Source organism: Fukomys damarensis, unplaced genomic scaffold (genome assembly GCF_012274545.1).
Source record: "Fukomys damarensis isolate Sample0158 unplaced genomic scaffold, DMR_v1.0_HiC HiC_scaffold_23, whole genome shotgun sequence".
Lineage (NCBI taxonomy): Eukaryota > Metazoa > Chordata > Mammalia > Rodentia > Bathyergidae > Fukomys > Fukomys damarensis.
The window spans coordinates 25,777,188-25,797,845 of NW_022900935.1; the positions used below are offsets into that span (position 1 = coordinate 25,777,188).

Here is a 20,658-nt window from a genome sequence, read left to right on the forward strand (position 1 = left end):
CATTTTTTTTTTTTTTTTTTTGTACCAGGGATCAAACTCAGGACCTTGCTTTTGCAAGGTAGGTGTGGTACCACTGAGCTAAATCTCCTACCCTACAAGCATTTTCACCAACAACTGCTCACCCTTGAGTACATGCCACCCATTCCACGTCCCCCAACACTCACCAGCACTCTCCTACAAGACGAGGGGTCTCCAGAGGACAGAGATTTGTGCCCAAACCACATTTGTATGTGACAAGCAAGCAGGCACAGGCCAGTCTCTGGTTTGGGGTGCCTCTTCCAGGCCTAGGAATTCCTGCATCCTCCACCCCATCAGCCTCAAATCAGCTCACCATCCCCATATCTGCAAATCTCAGGTAGGGACCTCAAGGTCCTGCTCCCTCCTGCTCAGAGTGTCTGTCAACACCCCTTACTCTTAGGTTTTGGTAGCTTGGGAGGGTCTTCCAGGCCCTGGGCTTCCCTCTCCCTCCAGGCACTGGCACCATTAATTACAGCCCTGCCTCAGACTCTCATCTCCACACCCCCACCCAGCAGAAAAATCACCCTCCCCTCCACTGGGAGCCCTGGTGCCCTTAGGTCAGGACCAGGAGAAGTGCTTCCAGCCAGGCTTTGGGGCCTGGTGCACCATTTGCCTCGCTGCAGCACCTGGAGGCCTCACTGCAGCCCAGAGTTAAGGACGCTTTCTCCACCCCATGACCACCCAGACTGGGACCATGGCACAGTGACCTGGGTTGGGGTGGCAGCTAGTAACCTCTTTGGGTCAGATCTCAAGCTGAACCTTGGGCCTCCTGGAGGGATAGGGGGCTGAGGCTTTGTGTTTATTGTATGTGTGTTGAATTAACAGAAACTGCCAGCTCCTGAAATGGTAACCTTCCAGCAGCTCCCTTACTATAGTTAAGGACCTTCCAGCTCTAAACTGGGCGTGGTGGAGAACCCTATAATCCCAGCACTCAGTGAGGCTGAGGCAGAAAAATCACCTAGAGTTCAAGGCCAGCCCGGACTACATAGTGAATTTAATGCCAGCCTGAACTGCACAACGAGACCCCATCTCAAAAACATTTACATTTATAGTCACTTCAGTTCCCCCTAATAGCTACAGGGGTGGTGGGGCTTTCATATCCTGGGGCCTACATCTTAGTAACTACTACCTGCTCACAAAACACAGACAGTCTGGACCTCCAGTGCTGGCCCTGGCTGTCCTGTTGCCCTTCCACTCTAGCCACATGGGCCCGCCTCCCAGGGCAATTCATTCATCCCACATAGTTAGCACTGGCTCTGAGCTTCCGCTCATACTGTTTTTCCAACTAAAATTTTGCCAGTTCTTTAAACCTAGCTTAAAAATCACCTCTGCAACCCAAGGTAATGGTGCATACCTATAGTCCTAGCTACTCAAGTAGCTAAAGTGGGAAGACTGAGCACAGGAATTCAAGACCAACCTGGGCAACATAGTGAGACCTTATCTGAAAACAGACAACAAACAACAAAGCAAAGCCAAACCTACCTGTGTATCTTCTGTGCAGCCTCTGGGGAGTCTGTGCTCCTGCTTCTCTAAACTCCCAGTGTGCAAAGTCTGAACCTCTCACTTAGCCTTGTTATCTTTCTTCATGTATCTACTACCTGTTTTTTCTGTCAGGCTGCAAGGTCTCAAGAACAAGGACCAGAACTGATTCAATTTTGTGTCCTCAATGCCAAGAGCCGTGTATGGTTCAGCCTTTCTGAACTTCAGGTTTCTCCTTTACCTTTACATTAAGGGTCTGGATGAAACAACCCATGAGACTCTTCCAGTTCCCCCTTGGTGAGCCAGTGACTTCCTGGATCTCTAATGTTCCTGTGATGACCCAACCTTGGGTGTGGTCAGGAGTATATCTGAATCCTCCTCTTCCCCTGGGCCACTTAAGAGAGGCAACTGTGCAAGGTTGCAGGGAACCTCAAGGCAGTGGACCTAGTGTCAACACACCATGATGCTGTCCTATCAGGAAAGTTCCAGAGCCCAAAGCTCCTGAGACTTGTCAACCAGCTCTAACTGGGGGAGGGGGAACCAGCCCACCCCAGAAAATGAAGCAGCCCCCACTTTTTACAGCCCCCGACAGCATATACACCCTTTCTACAGGAGCAGAGGAAGCAGCCTGTCAACACCCTGAAGTCCAGCTCAGGACCATCCCATTCCTGACTCCAGTGTCCTACTCTTCATCCCAACCCAGCCATCTGCAGTGTGGGCTGAGAGTACCAAATTCCCCAAAGAGGCAATCTCAGTTCATTTTTTGCGACAGCTCAGGAAGCTTTAAGCCCTTATCCCACACTACCCTGAATGGAACTCACCACCTCTTGCGATCAGCCATATCTCTTTGAAACCAGCCACAGGCTCTCATTTTACCTGCTGAAGCTACATGGAATAATGCTAACCTGAAACCATAGCCCCAGGTTTAGATAGACAGACATATGACTCTAGCTGTTACTCCCTAGCTGCATAATCTTAGGCATGTTATTTACCTCTCGGAGTCTCAGTTCATTCATCTATAAAATGGAAGCAGTGAGAGCTTGGGGTATGGCTCAGTGGTAAAGCCCCTATTGAGTGTGCTTATCATCAAGCCCCAGCACCAGGAAGAGAAACGAAGAGGGAGAGAAGGGAGCGGGGGGGAGGGAGAGGAAGGGGGAGGGAGAGAGAGGAATGATTTATATACAGAGAGTGATGGTTGTGGGCATTATATAATATTTAGGAAAATACCCATCATTGACATCGACATATATACGATGGCAAGTGTGAGCATTGTTTCCATTCCGCATTTCCTGCATTCTTCCCTGAAGCTTTCTCTGGAAGCTAAGTATGAAGCTATCTGAAGTTAAAACTGCCCTGGACAAAACCAAGACTACACAACACTAAAAGCTGCCCTTAGGACCCAATTATAGACTTCAAAAGACAGAAAAGTAGACTTTCAGCCCAGAGAAGAGACAGGGTTTGCTGAAGGTCACACAGCAGGTATAAGTAGGCAGAACAGCAGGCAGGCAAGGAGAGGGAGACAAGTGGTTGTTTGAGTTGAGGTCGAGGCAAGGGTATTGAGCTGAGTCTACAGACAGGCAGCTGAGCAAGCGCACCTTCAGTTGACATTGTCCCATTTCCCATACCAGCAGGGCCTGGCATTTGCCTCTCTTTGGAACTGCTCCTTAAAGGTTCCAGAGTTTGCAGCAGTTTACCAGCAATGCTAGGTAAATATCTCTGTTTACCCGAGATAGCAGCTCCATGGACAAGACAAGGCAAGGTCTGCTCCCATGCAGATTTGCCTCAAGGTTGGCTCCTTTTTTATAGATGCCCAGGGCCTCCAGCACCACCCCACACTGGTACCCTCAACAAGGTCCTCCATCAGGGCCTTGCCACAGGCTCTGAACCCCACTGCTTGGGTGGCTTTGCTGTGCACCATGTAGCTTAGGGCTCAACACCTTTTTTGAAGAAAGTCTGCTTCTCCCAGCCACTCCCCAAATATTTTTGGTGCTTGTTTCCCCCACCAAAAAAGCCAGACCACAAGTTGTTGCCCTCCAATGTGCTAATGAGTCTTACTAACCTTTAGAAATGTCTGTGGTTGATGTTAACCCCAAACGTAAGGAAGCTGGAGGTGTTGGGTTGATGTACGTGTTATGCTACTTGATGAGTTTTTTTTCCTTGAGTCAAGGTTTTGCCATGTTGTCCAGGCTGGTCTCAAACTCATGAACTGAAGTGATCCTCCCACCTTGCCTCCTGAGTCCTGGGACTACAGTGCATGCCACCATGTCTAGCTTCTTTGTTTTGTTTTGTATAATTTTGTTTTGGGGACTGGGGCTTGAACTCAAGACCTTGCACTTGCCAGGCAGGCCCAGTGCCACTGAGCCAAGTCCCCAGCCCTCCAGCTTCTTTCTTTAGGTTATATTTTCTTTGTTTTTATAGTGCCACTCTATAAATTTCACCTGCCACACCCTCATCCATTATCCTCAGGAAGCAGGAATCTGTCCTGGTTTGTCTTCTGTCTGGTTCATTGCAGGTTTATTACTTCACTCCTGTGTCTCTAGCTTTCTGCCTCCCCTCAAAACTCCTGTGTAAATTCCTTTGTGCATATCCAGGTTCAAACATCCACTTGAAGGTAAGGGCTTCATTAATTGACTTTTCAAGACTTCCAATTCAAGGATACTCTTTGTTTTTGGTATCAGGGATCAAACTCTCAAGGATACTCTGAACTCTGGTCTGGGATTCGGTGATACCACCATTCTGGATTCCTAAGCTTCTGAACTCAGATTCTACCATGCTACAATTCTGTGATGCCTAGATTCCATGACTGTGGATTCTACATATCTAGAATTTCATAGTATTTTATTGTTTAATGAATTTTGTCATTGACATGGTAACACTGGCCAGGGTTTTTGTGTGTTTTCCAAAAGTTGCAAATCTCAGCTCTGGGCTTACTACTCTGGGTCAGGTGAGGCAGAGAAAAGAGATGGCTGGGTAGGAGGTAGATTCCACTTTTCCTGGGGCTAGAAGGCAGTCCAGTCTTAGGCCCCAGCACTCAGTCCATCCTTCCTCTCCCAAACTGCTTATTTGAGATCCAGTATCTAAGAGTAGCAGGAAAAACAGGCTCCTTTACAGTCCTCCCTTTCTGGTCTGTCCCAGGATTCCTGGGGGAAGAAAGTTTAATGGGAGACTGGCCTGGCCAAATGGTCACCAGGAAAGAGAGGGTTAAGAATAGTGAGGGTAATATGGAAGCTCTTCCCTAGGGATCCCTGCAGCCTTCCCCAGAAAGGAAGAAGGAAAAGAGGCCGGAAGTGGGGGCCCTGGTAAGGGTGGGGTGAATAGTATTGCATTGTAGGATTGGAGCTGGACTTCCGGCCATTGACCCATTAGTAACAAAGGACATTCAAGCCTGGCAGCAAAGAGGCCGGTCTGGCCCCAACCCTCTGACTGTATGTTCCCCTGAGTCACGCTTTCAGAAGAATCCAAAGGGCAGGAGTTGGAGGATGGAGAACCTAATCTTATAGAACCTCTTCCTGGGAAGTCCCACTGAGGCCAGAAAAGGGTCTAGGACTTTTTTGAGGATCATATCAGGGATTAGAGTAGAACAGAGGTTGGAACTCCAGGATCCTGCCTACAGCCCAGGGGTGTTCTTCCTATACTCCAAAAGGATTATAAAATGCTTCCCCAACCACTTGGTTGGTGAAACAGAGGACTAGAGGATCTCCACCCCTCATCCCTGCACCCCCGCCCTCCTTTTCCCCCAGCTGCCAAACCTGATTTTCCGGTGACTGCCTGAGGCAGACTGGAGTGGAAAGCCTTCCTCCTGGTACAGATACCCCGGCCACCACCCTCCTCCCCCTCACCTCTTGATTCCCTGGCTGGGCCTGAGCTCCTGCACCTGTGCCAGCAGTCCCAGGGCACCACCACGTCCTCCACCCGCCTGCCATCTCCTCTGTGCTGCTTCCCAGGGAGCTGTGAAATGTAGCCAGCACTGGGCCTCAGTTTTCTTGTCTAGAGATGGGGAACAGTGACCTGCTTCCTGGAGATCACTGTGGGGAGACAGGGACCCAAAGAAAAGGGGGAGCTAATAGCAGGGGGCCCACCACTTGCAGGGTAGGTTGGGAGTACAGCCTGGGTGTGAGAAGGAAGCATTGCAAGTAGAAATCTAGAGGTGTAGTTGCAAGGGTGAAGGGTGCTCCCTTATGTTATCCTTACTTCCTTATGTTATCTTTGAGAGATGGGAGAAAAGACAAAAAAAAAAAAATCATCCTAGACCTGTTATCAGTGTCCAGAGGCCTCTCTACAATTCACCGAAAGTGCCTTCTGATGTAGTTAATGTTACGATGAGACCCTGTTTCGGAGCCCCATCATCTCTCACAGCTGGGCACCTCCTTGGCATATAGCAGGCACTATAGACTATGGCAGAGCGACAGACCGAAAAGCAGAAGTAGAGTGCTCCCCTATCCCAGACCTCTGCTGCAGGCTATGCCACGGCTCTGGTCCTAGAGCCCAGTGTTCTCAGCCTCCAGGAAGTCCTGGCAGAGGACCACCCAAACTGAGGTGGTGGGTGCCCTCTGGCAGCTGCTGCCTCCGACAGCCTGAAGGGGAAAGAAAATTGGGAACTGTGAGGGAGGAGGGCAGTGGAGAAGCTCATTGCAGACAGAGCTAAAAATAGACAGATGAGATGATGTCATCAGGTTTTCCCAGCTTAGCACCCCCAGACACACACTCAAAGACACAGGTACACATAACCATGGGTATGCACATACACACACTCACACTCACACAGGGAGGGAGGCTTCTGGTTTCCAGGGCCACAGGGGCAGGGAAGTCTGGTGAGTGTGTCTGCATGAGTGTATGTCTGTGTATCCCTGGGTTTGCATGTGTGATTGCTTGTGTCCGTGTCTGTATGCTTATACATTTTTGTTAGGATTCATGACTGTTTGTGGCTGTGTGTTCATTTGTAGGAGTGTGTATTTATTGTTGCATGTATCATGGTGGGGGATTCTGTGCATTTTTTGTTAGTGCATATCTGTTTGTAGCATATGCCAGCCTGCACATGTGTGTGTTGCATTGTGTGGTTTTTAGTTCACTTATATTACTATCTGCATGTATTTGTCGACTTTGTCATGCATATTTATATGTATGGGCTCATTTGTGGGGCTTGGGCACTGGGCCAGCCATCTTCTAGCTCTAGCTGATGGTCAGCAACCCCTTCAATCCCTTACCTTGAGGAGCCCAGCACTGTTTGGGTACATTGTGGCAGTGAATTTCTATCCCACCCCTCTCCTCAGAGTCCCACTCTCTGGCAAGCCTTGGAGTAGATGAACTTAGGCAAATTTTATTTTTTTCTTAAGGGCAGCAAAAGATATTATTCAGACTTCTTAAACCCCAGGGGGCCAGGCTACCAAATCTCTCAAAGTTCACTCTCACTTTCAACCCTCAGGGATACTAGAACACATACCAAGCAATGCACAAAGCAAAATATTACAGAGACCCTCACAGTGTTCCAAGCCACTATGACACAGCCCCATGGAGACACACCTGACAGGAATCTAGTTACACCCGATGACATATGGGCACACTCAGAAATCCAAATGGAAAATCCCCAAGCCAGAGAGCTTAGCTCCCTCCCACCTTTCTGGGCTCAAACTCACTCTTGCCCCACCCCCAAGAACCCCAGCTCAGCTGGCGTCCTAGAATCACTGACCTCAGAGCCTGATGGCTGGGGGCTGAAGGTGATAGGCTTCCTCACCCTCTCCTCCCTCAGGCTGCCCCCATCCCCCTTCTGACCTTCATTCTTCTTAGGAGAGCAGATGCCAAAGCTCTGGCTCCTGGTTTCCTCACAAATACTCCTTGACACAGCCAGCCACTGAAGCACACAGGATCACAAAGGCATATTGTCACATGCTGCTTATATTCCCATTCTCCTGTCACACACACACACACACCGGGAGCTACATCTACACACTGACCATCACAGGCAAACAGAGGAGCATTCTGGAACATTCATGGGATTCTGTCTTTCTCATGCTCTCTCTCGCCCTCTGATTTGTGCCTCCTCATGTCTTCAAGATGTCTGTGGAGGGCTAGGGATTTAGCTCAGTGGTTCCACTGCCTGCCTCACAAGCGCGAGGTCCGGAGTTCAATCCCCAGTACCAAAAAAAAAGATGTCTGTGGAAACCCTTCAGCCTGTGTAGATGGGAGTATTAGACAGGAAAGACCTCTGCTTCACAGGGCAGATCAAGAGAGAGGACAAAGATGGGTGTGTGTTGCTGATCTTGTCCTGTCCTTTCAGTAACCGAGTGTAATGCCTGCTGACGTTACTGAAGCCTGTTCCTGGGAATATTCAGCTGCAAACCTGCCCTCATACCCCACATAGCTGGCTGGAAACACCACAGTACAGAGTAAGGCAGTTTGAGCAGAATGGTTTTACTTGTTGTTTACTATCCCCAGCCCTTTGGAGACGTGGGTCCAGAGTAGGCCAAGCTTCTGGGCATTCTAGAGGATGAGAGAGCTCCCAAGTTGTAGGAGGAGCCTGAGAACTGAGGACAGAAAGGAGAGGGAAGGGTGTGAGGAATCAGTATTTCTGGAAGTCCACTGCCCCTCGGATTCACCTACTTCCCCAGGCCATCCATTTCCAGCTGTTCTATCCCCCTTAAGGCTCTGAGCTCCTAGAAATGCCTGCCTCGAAGATCCCACCATTCCTTTGGGGTAGTATTTCACAATTTGTCCCTAGAATGGCTAAGCAGCACAGGGGAAAACTTCAGTGGCCCTGTTTTCCAACCCCCTTGCCCCATACTGAATCACAGGTCTGCCTACTCTCGATGCCCCCATTAACCTCGAGATGAGACGATCCCCACAGTGGTTTTGGCAAGATTGGTAGCAGTTGGACCTTGAAGTTTCTGCTGGTACCTTCTGCGGCTGCACTTGAACATCTTGCGAAACCGGGGCCGGGGGCAACCCATACTTGACCTGCGGTATGGTGAACTCAGGCCCCGAAGCCGAGGGCCACGGAGATGAGAGGGCCCCATGGGCACAGAAAGCTTCTGTGGTGTCCAGAAGGGGTGCTGCTGGCCAGGGTAGCTGAGGCCACTATGACATAATGACTGTAGCTAAGGGCGGTGCTCTTTACTGCAGGTCCTGATCCCTGGCCTCGCCCCATGGGTCAGGCTCTCTCTCTCTCTCTCTCACAATCCTTTCCACTGGATCCTGCCCAAGAGCCAGACAATGTTGGCTTGGCCACTTGGCAAAAAAAAAAAAAAATCACTCTGTTTTGTTCATAAGCATTAATAATATTAGCAATGTTTACTGAGCCCTTACTATGTGCCAGATACTGTCAAACAGTTTACAAACACAATTCCATTTAACCTACAAGGAGATTCTATCATTGTCTCTATTTGTATACAGTTGATTCTCATTATTCCCAACAGTTATGTTCCATGAAGTTAACACAAACATTGAATTAACCAATACTGAACCATTACTCCTAAGGGAAATACATAGGTTTTTGGCAAGTTTCTGGTCACATTTTTGCCAAGTGATTGATACATAAGCTGCTTTTATGACACCTCATTTAATTTATCTTACTGAGTCATTAACATTGATCTTATGGCAGGCTGGGGATTTAGCTCAGTGGCACCGCGCCTGCCTCACAAGCACAAGGTCCTGAGTTCAATCCCTGGTACCAACCCCCCCAAAAAAACAAAAAGCAAAACATTGAACTTATGGCCACAACATTGTAAGCTGTGCCTTCATCAAGTTTATCTAACGTATGCCTTTTCCCCTAAACCACATAACAGCCTTCTTGTGCTTACAAACTCTAGATAGTGCTTCAACATTAAAACCAGGGGCTAATGGGGTGTGGGATTTAGCTTAGTGGTGCCGCTTCTGGCCTCACAAGCACAAGGTTCTGAGTTCAATCCCAGGTACCAAAAAACACAAAAACAAACAAACAAACAAAAAAAACGGGCCACTTGAGCCAGCAAAATCACCAAAAGACACAAAAATTTTGAAAAATGTGTCACTTAAATAGACTGCCAAAGAACCTTTGTTTATGAGAGCCGAAACAGGAAGACAGACAGATCTGTTCAGAAATACCTGTGTTGGACAACTCAAAATTTTTATCTTTCTGAGTGTGGCCATGAATAACTACAAAAGTGGTAAACATATTTATTGGTTCCTTCTGCTCTACACTGAGCTATATCCCTGGCTCTTTAAAAAACTTTTATTTTGTGCCGGGAATTTAGCTCAGTGGTTCCGTGGCCTGCCTTGCAAGCGCAAGGTCCCAAGTTTGGTCCCCAGTATGAAAAAAGAAAAAAAAAACTTGAGGGCCGGAGTTTAGCTCAGTGGTGCTGCCACCTGCCTCCTGCCTTGCAAGTGTAAGGTCCTGAGTTTGCTCCCAGGTACCAAAAAAATAAAAAAAGAAAGTAAAAACCTTTATTTTGAGATAGGGTCTTGCTAAACTGCCCAGGCTGGCCTCAGACTCAATCCTCCTGCCCCAGCCTAGGTAGGATTACAGGCATGCAACACCGTGCTCAATTTCAGAATGTTTATCTCTTGTTACTCTGTGCTCATTCACTCAGGAAATGTTCAGCAACAACTTCAGGTGTATTAAGCACCAGGGGCAGGTGACTGGGACATGGTCTCAGTTCTTTCTGAGATAAAAAGGAAAACCATATGGACAATCAGTGTAGGTAGGGATATAAGAAGTGCTAGTCCTGTATTCATCACCTTTCTTGTACAAGATAAGAGAGTTAGTGGCTCTGCCCTGTATTGCACTGAGTTGAGGGACTTTGGACTTGCCCTTAAGCCCTTCTTCCTTTCCCTCCTCTGCTCCTTCCCAGACTCTGCCTACTGTTCTACAGCAACCTGCTGGAGACAGCGGAAGCCCTAGATACCACCCGGTATCCCTGAACATCCCCTACACTAGCTTCTGCTCTTGCCATCCATGATATTAGAATATGACCTTTCTCTCATCAACCTTCAGCCACTGTCCCTATAGGCCTCCCTGTCCTGAGATCTTTGTCAGGTCCTTGACCAAGTGGTCCTCTGCTCTTTCTGGAAGCCAGCCCCACCTGCCTCTTTAGTGATTCCATCAATGAGTGGTTAAGATATGAACTCTGGGCCGGGCGTGGTAGTGCACACCTGTAATCCCAGCATTCTGGGAAGCTAAAAGAAGAGGACTAAAAGATCAAACCCAGTCTGGGTGCTGTGGCTTGTGTTTAGATCCTCAAAGCCTCATGCAGTCATAGGTGGGGCTTTTTCAGAGGTGGCTGGATCTAGCGTGAGACACTGGTATTGACTCACGGTGCAGTGCTAGGCTCAAGGGCACTAGAACTAAGGGTGTGAGTGCTGCCTGTCCTAAGTAGCCTGGATAAGATATAAGGAGTGGAAAGAGTGCTGGTTGTCCCTTGTTGCTTTGCTACCTTCTGCCCACCATGAACTCTTTCTCCTTTGCCATGAGCCACCCTGCCCTGGAGCCAGTTGATTACGGACTGAAACCTCTACAAACTGAGCTAAATAAACCTCTTTCCTTTAACTGTGGCTGTTGGGTATTTTGTCTCAGCAACAAGGAAAGTAACTAAGACACTGGGCAACTTAATGACTTTAGCAAGACCCTTGCTAAGGAAACAAACCAATAAAAAGGCTGATGATGTAACTCAGTGCCAAAGGCCCTGGATTTAGTCTCCATTATGGGGTGGGAGTGGGACTTTGGTGTCAGACTGACAGGTTGAATGTTGGCTTTGTCATTTATAAGGCATATGATTGTGTTAAAAACCTAACCTTTCTTTGCTTCCATTTCCCCATGTTTAAAATGGGTATTGAAAAGAAAGTATCTCAGCATTGTGGTGGAGAAAAAATAAAGAATATATATAATGCTTTTCAAGCATGATATTTATTGATAGTATGGTCTGATTTTTTGTTTGTTTGTTTTTTAATTTTGAGACAGTCTCACTATGTTGCCCAGTCTGGGCCTGACCAGCTCAAGTGATCCTCCCACTTTCAACCTCCAGCATAGCTGAGGTTATTGATGTGCACTACCGTGCCCTGGGCTATACTCTGTAATATTATTATTCCCTCTCTTGTGTTTCTTCACTATCATCCTTCTGATACAGGAGATGAAATATGAAATATTATATTTCCCAACCTGTTAGATGTCTATTGATACACCGAGTTCATGTTCTCTAAAAATCAAAGAATGAATTCTAGGAACAACAAAAGTTAAGAGTAGGAAAATATTTATTGATAAGATAACTCCTGAGAGGCGGGAGGGGACCCAAATGGATAGCCAGGGATCCCACTTTACAGGGAAGTCTTATAGAACAAAACACACACGAGTACAATGGGGGTTACAGCTATGATTAACCATTAAGTTTACAAGTATAGTCACATAGGTAATAGTGATCCTATGGGGAAACAAGTCAGGTAACAAGTGTGCATGGAAAGAAGAAAGATTTTCCTAGAATGATGGGTCCAGAGGTCTTGGACACCCACCAGGGTGACTGATGTCTATCCAGGCTTCATTAGGCCCAGTGTTTGTTCTTTGAGGAAGTATGCAGGTCCGGTCATTTTGTCTTTGTCTTGAGGCCTGGTCTCCAACAGAGGTGCCTCCAGCCACAGTTGTGATGTGTTTCATCTTTGTCTTGACTCTCGAGGGCCTAGCCCTATCTGACTGCCTGTAATATTTCTCTCTAATTTAGCTGTCTATAATACTTCCACCAAAAAACAAAAAAGGAAGAACTTAAGAGTACACTTCCTCAGTGCCGGGGGTGTAGCTCAGTTGTAGAATCCTTGCTCAGCATGTGCAAGGCCCTTGCTTCAGTTCCCAGCACCATAAAATAATAATAATATAATAATAATAATATACAAGCCACTTCCTCTATCCCACATCCCTCTGATGGTGGCTGCTTCCCTTCTGACTTTGCTCTGTGCTCATTCTCTTTTATGTTCCAGAGCAGGAAGAAAATTTCACTTTATGGGAATAAAGTGTTCAAATGGGAAGGGGAACAAGGAAGGAAAGAGGGAGAAAGGAAGGGAGGGACAAGAAAAAAGTGAAAATAGAAGGAAAAATGGGAAAAAAGCTTTTGTACATAGGGAGGGGAGGAGGCTTGGGGGGGAATGGAAGAAAATGAAATAAATTTTATTTTTAAAAATAAATTACAGCTAATAGAAAAAGAAATCTTATTTTAAAACCCTATAACTGTTCTGTCATACAGGCTAGGAAACAGAGGCTTAAAAACAGGGCTGAGAAATGCCTCCAAGAATCACACAGCTAAGAAATGACAGGACCAGGATTCAAACACCTGGTCTGAGCAACTGGAACGCCAGAACTTCCCCAGCACGTCTCCCTCGGGAGCGGCAGGCAGTGTGGGACCTGCGGCAGCCCCAGAAGGGTCATGGAAAATGGGGATTTTTAGAGCCTTAGAACGGGGTGGCTCCTTTGTGGAACCGTGGAGCCCCCTGCTGGCAGAAAAGAAAAGGATTGCCCGGTGTGGTAGGAGAAGAATGGAGGGGGGAGGAAGAAAAACAAATGTGGAGAGGGAAAAGAGAGAAGAGGAAAGACTAAGGAGAAAAAGGAGGAAATTTGAGGTTTGTGGAATGAAGAGGAATAGAAACCATTTGCTTTTCAGAGGAGAGAGCAAAAGCTGCCAGAACTTGGTCATTTCCTTGAAAATGTGTGTGTGTGTGTGTGCGCGCGTGCGCACCCATGTGCACGTATATGTACACATCAGTAGTACCAGAAGCACCAGTAGATGTTTATGTATGTGACTGTGTTTGATGTGTAAACACAGATGGCAGCCCAGGCAGATGTGTGTGCGGGTGAGCACAAAGGGCCACTGGTGGTGGGGAAGACACATATATGCACTGTTGTGTGAAGGGCACATGAAAGTTCTGGGCCCCACTGGCCCCATCTCCACACTTTTTCTCTTTCTTGAGATCAGGAAAGGCAAAGCCCATGGGTAACATCTCCAAGCAGAGGCCTATTGCTGCATGGTGGTGGGACCCCATCTCCAGGCAGCAGGGGGCAGCAGGGACAAGGGGAAGCTGAAGGGCCATGGGTGGGGCCAGGGGGCGGGCAAAGGAGGCTTTTAAAGCACCTTCCCCACCTGCAGGTGAACAGTGGTGTACCAGTGCCAACCTGTCCCTCTGCCTGACCACTGAGTAGCACCTCCCGGGAGCCGTTCTGTCCTTTCTTGTGTCTCAGCAGATCCCTCTCAGAACCTTGCTGCCAAGACCCTGCACAGGTGATGACTTAAGATAGGAGTATCCTGTGAAGTGCTATCAACCTGGAAACAGGTTTGAAGAGCTGGAAGGGCTATGGAGAAGGTACCGAAAGGGTTGGAGTTGGTCTGGGGAGGAGCCCAGAATGTACAGATGCTAGGAGAGGGCATGGAGTAGTGACCTGCAGTGTGGGAATTAGTTTGTGATCCTTGTTCCTGAACTTGGGGTGTTAGGATCTCAGTGTCAAGTGCTGGCAGAGGGTCTGAGTCATGTAGTGGATAAAGGCATCAGGATGGGAACTGAGAAAAATCTTGAGGCATCAGAATCCAGGTGTAGGGAGAGGTTGTGGTAAGATATGGGTCCAGGATAGTGGGGTCTGTCAGGGCTGGCCCAGGTGTGGTGGGGGACACAAGGCTGTAACTCTCACATCTCTGCCTCCCAGGAACCACCATGGGATGCTTCAGCTTCCTTAAAACTGTGACGATTATCTTCAATACGCTCATCTTTGTAAGTACAAAGATTATAGTCTCTGTGGGGCTCCTTATAGGAGCAGGACACACTGAACAGATCCCTAGCTGGGGAATGCCCAGATTGTGCCCTGCAGTTTTTTCCTTCTGAGTGGGATGCAGGTTTTCCCCAAACGCTGATTTCTGGTCCTAGTAGTAGTGAAGTTGTCCCACGGTGGGGAGTGGGGCATAGAAGCTTTGGACCAGGTATCCCTTCGCTTCTAGGAAGTTTCAAGCCAGATTTAGGGCAGGGCAGGATAAGCTAACAGAAAGGATTCTCCCCTTTTTATAGGTATTTCAGGGAGGGGCTTGCCTAAATTCACCTAGTGTAGAAAGCAATTTAGTGACCCTCTGTACAAGCGGGGAGTTGGAAGGAGACAGAGCCTATGTCTCATTAGAGCAAAGATTCTGCCTCAGGCAGTCTTTATTCACTCAACAATCCATTTATTGATGGGGCTGGAATGTAGCTCAGTGCTACCTTACTTGCCTAGCATTTGTGAGGCCCTGGGTTTGATCTCTAGGAACCTAAAAACAAAACAGTCATGGAATTAAAACTCTGTGCTAGGTGTTGGCATAGCAGGTTAGCAAGACAGTCGCTGCTTTCCAGGATCTCAGATCCATAAGCCAAGTAGATAGCTAATTGCAACATGGTATGCCCAGTTTCAACAGAGGGTTAAGGGAACCCACAGGAGGAGCTTGAACCCTGCCTAGTGGGAGAATACTTCCTGGAGGAAATACCTGAAGCTGGGAATTTGCATTGGGTGGGGGAGCTATAAAACATGCATAAAGACTCAGAGGTAATGAAATTTGATATTGCTCAGAAAACCAGGAACAGATTACATAGGGCGTATTAGAAAAGCAGCCAGTGAGGCGTAAACCCTGCAGATGGTGGAGATAAGGAGAAATGGACAAACTAGACAAAACCTCAGGGCTGTAGCTCAAGAAGTGTCAAGAGAGTCAGAGGTCTTAGAGATGGCGCTCCTGTCTCTGGCATGAGTAACACAGGGAGTTGGAAGGGGGTATCCCATAGGCAGCTGGTTACCCAATGGAGGTGCAGCTCAGACTGGAGCTGGCCATGGATATTTGAAAGTCATGTACCCATAGGTGGCCTTGATGCCATGGCAGTGTGTGAGGGCACTCAAGGCAAGTGAACCTGGGAAACTTGGATTATTAGGGATGAGCAAAAAATAGCTACCATGAAAGAAATGGAGGAGCAGTAAGAGAGAAGGGAAGGGGGAAATACAAGCAAGATGGCAGAGAGGTCCAGGAGATAAGACCCATGAAATGATCACTGGGTTTAGCACAGGATGTCACCAAAGAACTTGGAGCCACAGTAAGTGAGGAATAGAGGCATAGTATGTACACTGGTTTGGAGTATGATTTGGCCTGATCAGACTGGGGGAGTGCACTCTCACTCTAGTGTGGTCTGTACTTTGGGCTTCCTTTGGCTGTAAGAAATTAGCTTTTATTCACGTGTCTGGAGAGAGCGATAGGGTTCTAGAAATAGGGAGAGCAGGGATTCTGTCCTGAAGGGGTTACAGGCAAATCTTGTTTGGTTTCTGCCTCTGTTGCCCAGGCCTACCCAGGCTGTCCAGAGCAGGGTAGGGCAGACCGGCAGGCTCCTTGAAATTTGATCCAACAGGCTAAAAGGCCAGCTTTGGTCTTAGGCAAACATACCTGAGATCTGGCCACAATTTGCTACCATATGCCCAATTCTAGCCTCGGTTTCTGTAACTGGAAAGTAGAAACTAGGCACCACGTTGGTGTCAGGCCGTTTATGCTCCCAATCCTTGCCTTGCCCTAAGAGTGTGGAAACTAAGTCAGGCCTGCCCCCATCAGAGCTTCAGGACTCCCTCTGAGGATTAGAGTTGAGCTGATGAACCTTTCCCACTCTGTGTTTCCATTTGTGAGGCAAAGAGGTCTAGGTAGATGAGGAGCAGGCCTGGCAGTTGATCTCAAAGGGGAGCCAGCTAGAGGCTCAGGGTGAGCGCACCTTCTCCACCTCAGCCCTCTTCAAGGTTGGTAGCAGGTGTAAACTTCAGCCCTCCTTTGTTACTGTGACGTTGAGCCCCTGGTTTTACCTGTCAAGAGGACACAAGTGTTCTAGGCACCCATAGTCCAGAGAGGAAATGACACACTGGGCCTTCATCTGCCTATTTTGACTCCCAGCTATGTGTCAGGACCCTGGCAACAGTCAGGGACAGTCTTGTCCTTCTTTCCACACTGTGAACATTTCTAGAAACCCTGATCTCATTTATATCTGTTCAGCGAGCCTAGTGCTGGCTATGGATGTCCCTCCCAGTTGTCATCATTCTGGCACTAAAGTATATTTCCCTCCCTGTATGATAGGTTGTTGGATTCCCCAGCCAATGAAAGCAGAAGTTTCTTAGCTTCCACCCTCCTGACGGGGAGGTGCTTGTCAGCACTGTTTCAAAGCCTGCCTCACTTCTCTGTTCCCAGCTGTGTGGTGCAGCCCTGTTGGCTGTGGGAATCTGGGTGTCAGTCGATGGGCCATCCTTTGTGAAGATCTTTGGGCCGCTGTCGTCCAGTGCCATGCAGTTTGTCAACGTGGGCTACTTCCTCATCGCGGCTGGTGCTGTGCTCTTTGTTCTTGGTTTCCTGGGCTGCTACGGTGCTCTGTCTGAGAACAAGTGTGCACTCATGATGGTGTGTCAGACCCAGCTCACCCAACTCTACAGGCCCATGACCAAGGGTCCCCTCACCCTGACACCAGCCCTGGGGATCCCAAAACACTACTTCGGACTCTGGTGGTCTCAACAGAGGGGCCCCTGCCTCATTTTTTAAAGGGAGGATGGGTGGACCAGGGGAAGGAGAATGTAAGAAACTGTCTTTCCCTAAAACCAGACCCTTCTTCCCCCACTTAGTTCTTCATCATCCTCCTCATTATCTTCATTGCTGAGCTTGCAGCTGCTGTGGTTGCTTTGGTGTATACCACCATGGTGAGAGACTGGGACGGGACAAGGGAGGAAGACTGGGCAAAGCCTGAAAGTGGGCTGTGGCCTGTGAAAGACCACCTTCCCTACCAGGCCCTAAACACTGGCCTGCCCCACCCAGGCTGAGGAATTCCTGTCCATGCTGGTTGTGCCTGCCATCAAGAAAGACTATGGTTCCAGTAATGACTTCACCCAAGTGTGGAACTCCACCATGGAAGGGGTAAGGTGGGCTGGGGGGATTTAAGGGCAGAGAGAATGAATCAAGGCCCTACTGACCCACCCACCCTACCTTCTCTCCAGCTCAAGTGCTGTGGCTTCAACAACTACACAGATTTTGAGGACTCACCCTACTACTTCAAGGAAAATCAAACCTTTCCTCCCTTCTGTTGTGTCAACAGCACAACGGAGGGATCCTGTACCCCACCGAAGGCCCAGGACAGTAAAGTACAGGTGTGAATTGATATAAAAGGGTGGGGACCATTTTAACGGCCTTAGAGTAGCAAATGAAGGTAGGACAGCTACCAACTAACTATAAATGCTGTTTCCCTTCCCTCAAGGGTTGCTTCAAAGAGCTTCTATCTAACATCCGGACCAATGCAGTCACCGTGGGTGGTGTAGCAGCGGGAATTGCAGCCCTAGAGGTAAGCTGACAAGAAGGTTGGGACTGGGGGTATCGATTACCACCACACCTGGGCTTCTAGACTCATCTCTGAGAACTCTCTGGGGGAGACAAACTTCTTTTTTGATATTGGGGAATGAACTCAGGGCCTTGCTCATGCTAAGCACATGCTCTACCATTGAGCTACACTCCCCGCCCAAGGACCAGACTGCTAACAGAGCTTCACATAGGCCATCTGGTATGCATCGTACTTGAGGATTCCAATCATTTCCCCTCATCTCTCTCTGTTCCTCCCCCATCAGCTGGCTGCCATGATCGTATCCTTGTATCTATACTGCAATACGAAATAGGTCTGCTTCTGCCTCTGCCACCACTGTGCCACATGGGAACTGGGAAGAAGTACCATGGCATGAAGGAGCAGTGATCATCACGGGGATGAGATCTCAGTGTCACTTTGGCTGCAGTGGGCCTGGCCCTGTTGCTCTGTTCTTAGGGCTAAGTAGGGACCAACCCATTCAGGCTGTGCCTGACTTTTCCCATTGGTGGATTTGAAGCCCACCTATTCCAGAGCCTCTAATGAAGTCAGTTCTGCCTATCCTTCAGTCTTTTCCTTCAACCCTTGATACCCCCCTAGGCCAAAAGGAGCTGTCGATGATCCCAGTATTCTGCTGGGAAATGAGAGAAGGAAACCTTAAATCATAAGCATATTCAAAACCAGCAGAGCCACGGGCAGATCTATACATGGCACTTCAGATCCTATAAACCAATAAAAAGTTTCTATTTGGACACTGTGTATCTGTGGGGAGAGGGGTCCAGTTTGCCTAACTGCCCTCAGATTTCCTGTGGCGACACAAAAGCCTCCTTAAAAGCCAGCAGAAGGGAAGTGGGGTGGGGGTGAGGGTGGGGACTTAGGCTGCTGACCTAGGAAGGGGCCTGTGAGGGATGGTCAAAAGTGCACCGAGGAAGTGAGAGCTAAGCCAGCTGGCCTTCTTTGAATGAGGGAGGACTTTGGCCTGAAACTTCCTCCTCCTAGGTGGGAGCATTGGACTGGAAAGCTATGAAAATAACAAGCTTGTGCTGAAGTCAGGGAGCTAAGTCAAAGCGAAAGAGCCCCATCAGAAGGTCCATGGTGCCTACCCTGCCAACTTAAGCAAAGCCTCTGCTTTCAGGATCTTAGAACATCATTTATTCTTTGGTATTGGCCTGCCCAGTGCTCTAAAGACCTAATCTCTTAGTCTTAATTATTGCTATGCTTTAGGTTAGGAAACCCAGGCTTCGAAAGGTCAAGTGATTTGCCAAGTCCCAAGCCTTCAGTGAAGAACTAAGCCAGGATTCAGACCCAACTGTCTGACTTAGAGCCTGGTTCATTCCTGGCCATGGTGACATTCCTACCTGAAGGAGCACCTGACCAGAATGTCCCTTAGGAAGACCTGAACATTGTCAAACCACGAGTGACAGCACTGAGGAGGAAGGCTACGGCAGGTGCACACAGTGCCTGCTCCAGGCAAAGCCCAGCCTGACTAACCAGTCTCTCCTTGCTCCCCTTGGACCACTATATCTGTCTTCCTGGACTTTTCTAGGGCAGCCCAGAACTGCTGAGCCGAGAAAGAGACTGACATGGTTGGAGTCACAGAGCCTGAGAGCCAGTTCTGAGGGTGCTGGGTAGGGTGAGGAACTGGCCCACCTCAGCCATCTGCCACCATTCTGTGCCTCACACACTACCCCTACAGGTGTCTATGTGGAAGCTGCAAAGGGTTTGTTTGTCCAGGGCGGGCTTCTACCTCAGCATGGACGAATTGATTTTCAACCTGGCTATTGTGCTACCTCAAACACTATCTCTAGCACCAACAAACACTGAAGGCGTCAGCATGGCGAGAAAGGTCCAAGCCATACACCCCTGATGCCTTTGCCAAGCTGAGTTCCAGGTACTGGTTGGGGTAACAAGAACAAAGAACAGGCTCAAGGGCAAGAATTCCAGTAAGTTCTTGCCTTCCTGGCCAAAGCTCTATACCCGGCAGACCCTTTCTCAACAGGTACTCTACACTCAGATCCTACTCCTAAGTCCATAAATCCTTTCAATGTCATGGTCCCCTTTCTTGGACTGTCTTACCCTCATTTTCTGGTGAATATTTAACTCAGATCTCCCTATGCCCTTTAGAGTCCATGGCTATATGAGAATTTGATGAAAACTATGCCCCTTTGCTTATGCCCAGATATGCCATTCTGCATACAAAAGGCCAACAACACCCTTGTTCTTACAGCTGCAGCACAGCCCTAGCCCCTGCTTGCCTAGTCTTCTCCCACAAAGTCATCTCCTTAGGAGAGTAGCTGCCACACACTATGTCCACCTGCTCTCCCATTCTGTTTCCCACCCTGAGGATCCCTTCTGTTCTCTGCTCTCTACCTGGGGACAGGTACCTCATTCAGACCAGACAGGAACCAAGTGGGTAGTTTAACAGTAGGGAAGTGTTGTAGGTTGGCTACTTGGAGTTCAGCCCATCCTGGCAGCATCCCAGCCCAGAAAGGAATTAGGGTGAGGCTAAAATCAGCCTTGCTAGGGTGGAGCCTGGGGCAAAACTATGCAGCTTGAGACTTGGGCATCTCCTGGTGGCCAAATGACCCTAAATGGAAAATAAATCCTGTGGGATAGAACAGAAATAATTATCTATATGATTCTCTCCTCCTTCTACATTCCCCCTCACACACATAAATTTACAATCACAAGATACATCACCAAAAATTTTCTCCTTTTTTTAATCAATGACCACTTTATCCATCTTTGGAAGTCTGGACAAAGAGGTGGCTGCAAGGAGGCCTGGTCCAGTGTCTAGGGGTCTCTGAGTGAGTCTGTGTCAGCACATGGGTCCCAGTCGGGCCTGTC

The 20,658-nt window shown here is 48.4% G+C and overlaps 2 protein-coding genes and 2 long non-coding RNA genes across 10 annotated transcripts in view; 1 reads left to right on the top strand and 3 right to left on the bottom strand.

Annotated features, from left to right (window-relative positions):
* The window catches only part of Tspan1 (tetraspanin 1), a 53,191-nt gene extending 34,629 nt beyond the window's left edge, over window positions 1–18,562 (top strand). For 2 of the 5 annotated variants that reach the window (XM_033767609.1, XM_033767610.1), the window contains exons 5-12: window positions 13,590–13,803; window positions 14,141–14,205; window positions 16,665–16,871; window positions 17,090–17,164; window positions 17,280–17,378; window positions 17,459–17,608; window positions 17,716–17,799; window positions 18,080–18,562. In XM_033767609.1, the coding sequence (XP_033623500.1) occupies window positions 14,149–14,205; window positions 16,665–16,871; window positions 17,090–17,164; window positions 17,280–17,378; window positions 17,459–17,608; window positions 17,716–17,799; window positions 18,080–18,127 (720 nt within the window). In that variant the 5' untranslated portion in view covers window positions 13,590–13,803; window positions 14,141–14,148 and the 3' untranslated portion in view covers window positions 18,128–18,562. The remainder of the gene's footprint in view (window positions 1–13,589; window positions 13,804–14,140; window positions 14,206–16,664; window positions 16,872–17,089; window positions 17,165–17,279; window positions 17,379–17,458; window positions 17,609–17,715; window positions 17,800–18,079) is intronic. The other 3 variants (XM_010610202.2, XM_033767608.1, XM_010610203.2) reach the window with 3 other exon arrangements.
* Window positions 4,353–7,450, bottom strand: LOC104852494. 3 transcript variants are annotated; one of them, XR_777505.1, is made up of 4 exons: window positions 7,184–7,450; window positions 5,945–6,071; window positions 5,337–5,445; window positions 4,353–4,637 (listed from the first exon to the last, which is right to left on the bottom strand). It is a non-coding gene; the product is annotated as an uncharacterized LOC104852494 (long non-coding RNA). The 3 variants fall into 3 exon arrangements; XR_002024902.1 differs by having other exon boundaries at window positions 5,749–6,071; XR_777506.1 differs by lacking the exon at window positions 5,337–5,445.
* P3r3urf (PIK3R3 upstream reading frame) lies at window positions 7,654–8,579 on the bottom strand. Its single transcript, XM_033767613.1, has 2 exons — window positions 8,315–8,579; window positions 7,654–8,018 (listed from the first exon to the last, which is right to left on the bottom strand). Exons 1-2 carry the CDS (start codon window positions 8,505–8,507, stop codon window positions 7,975–7,977), a joined length of 237 nt encoding a protein of 78 aa, XP_033623504.1. The 5' UTR covers window positions 8,508–8,579; the 3' UTR covers window positions 7,654–7,974.
* Window positions 14,740–20,506, bottom strand: LOC117287342. Its single transcript, XR_004518594.1, has 3 exons — window positions 20,196–20,506; window positions 16,651–16,845; window positions 14,740–16,285 (listed from the first exon to the last, which is right to left on the bottom strand). It is a non-coding gene; the product is annotated as an uncharacterized LOC117287342 (long non-coding RNA).
* Window positions 20,507–20,658: the final 152 nt, after the last annotated feature.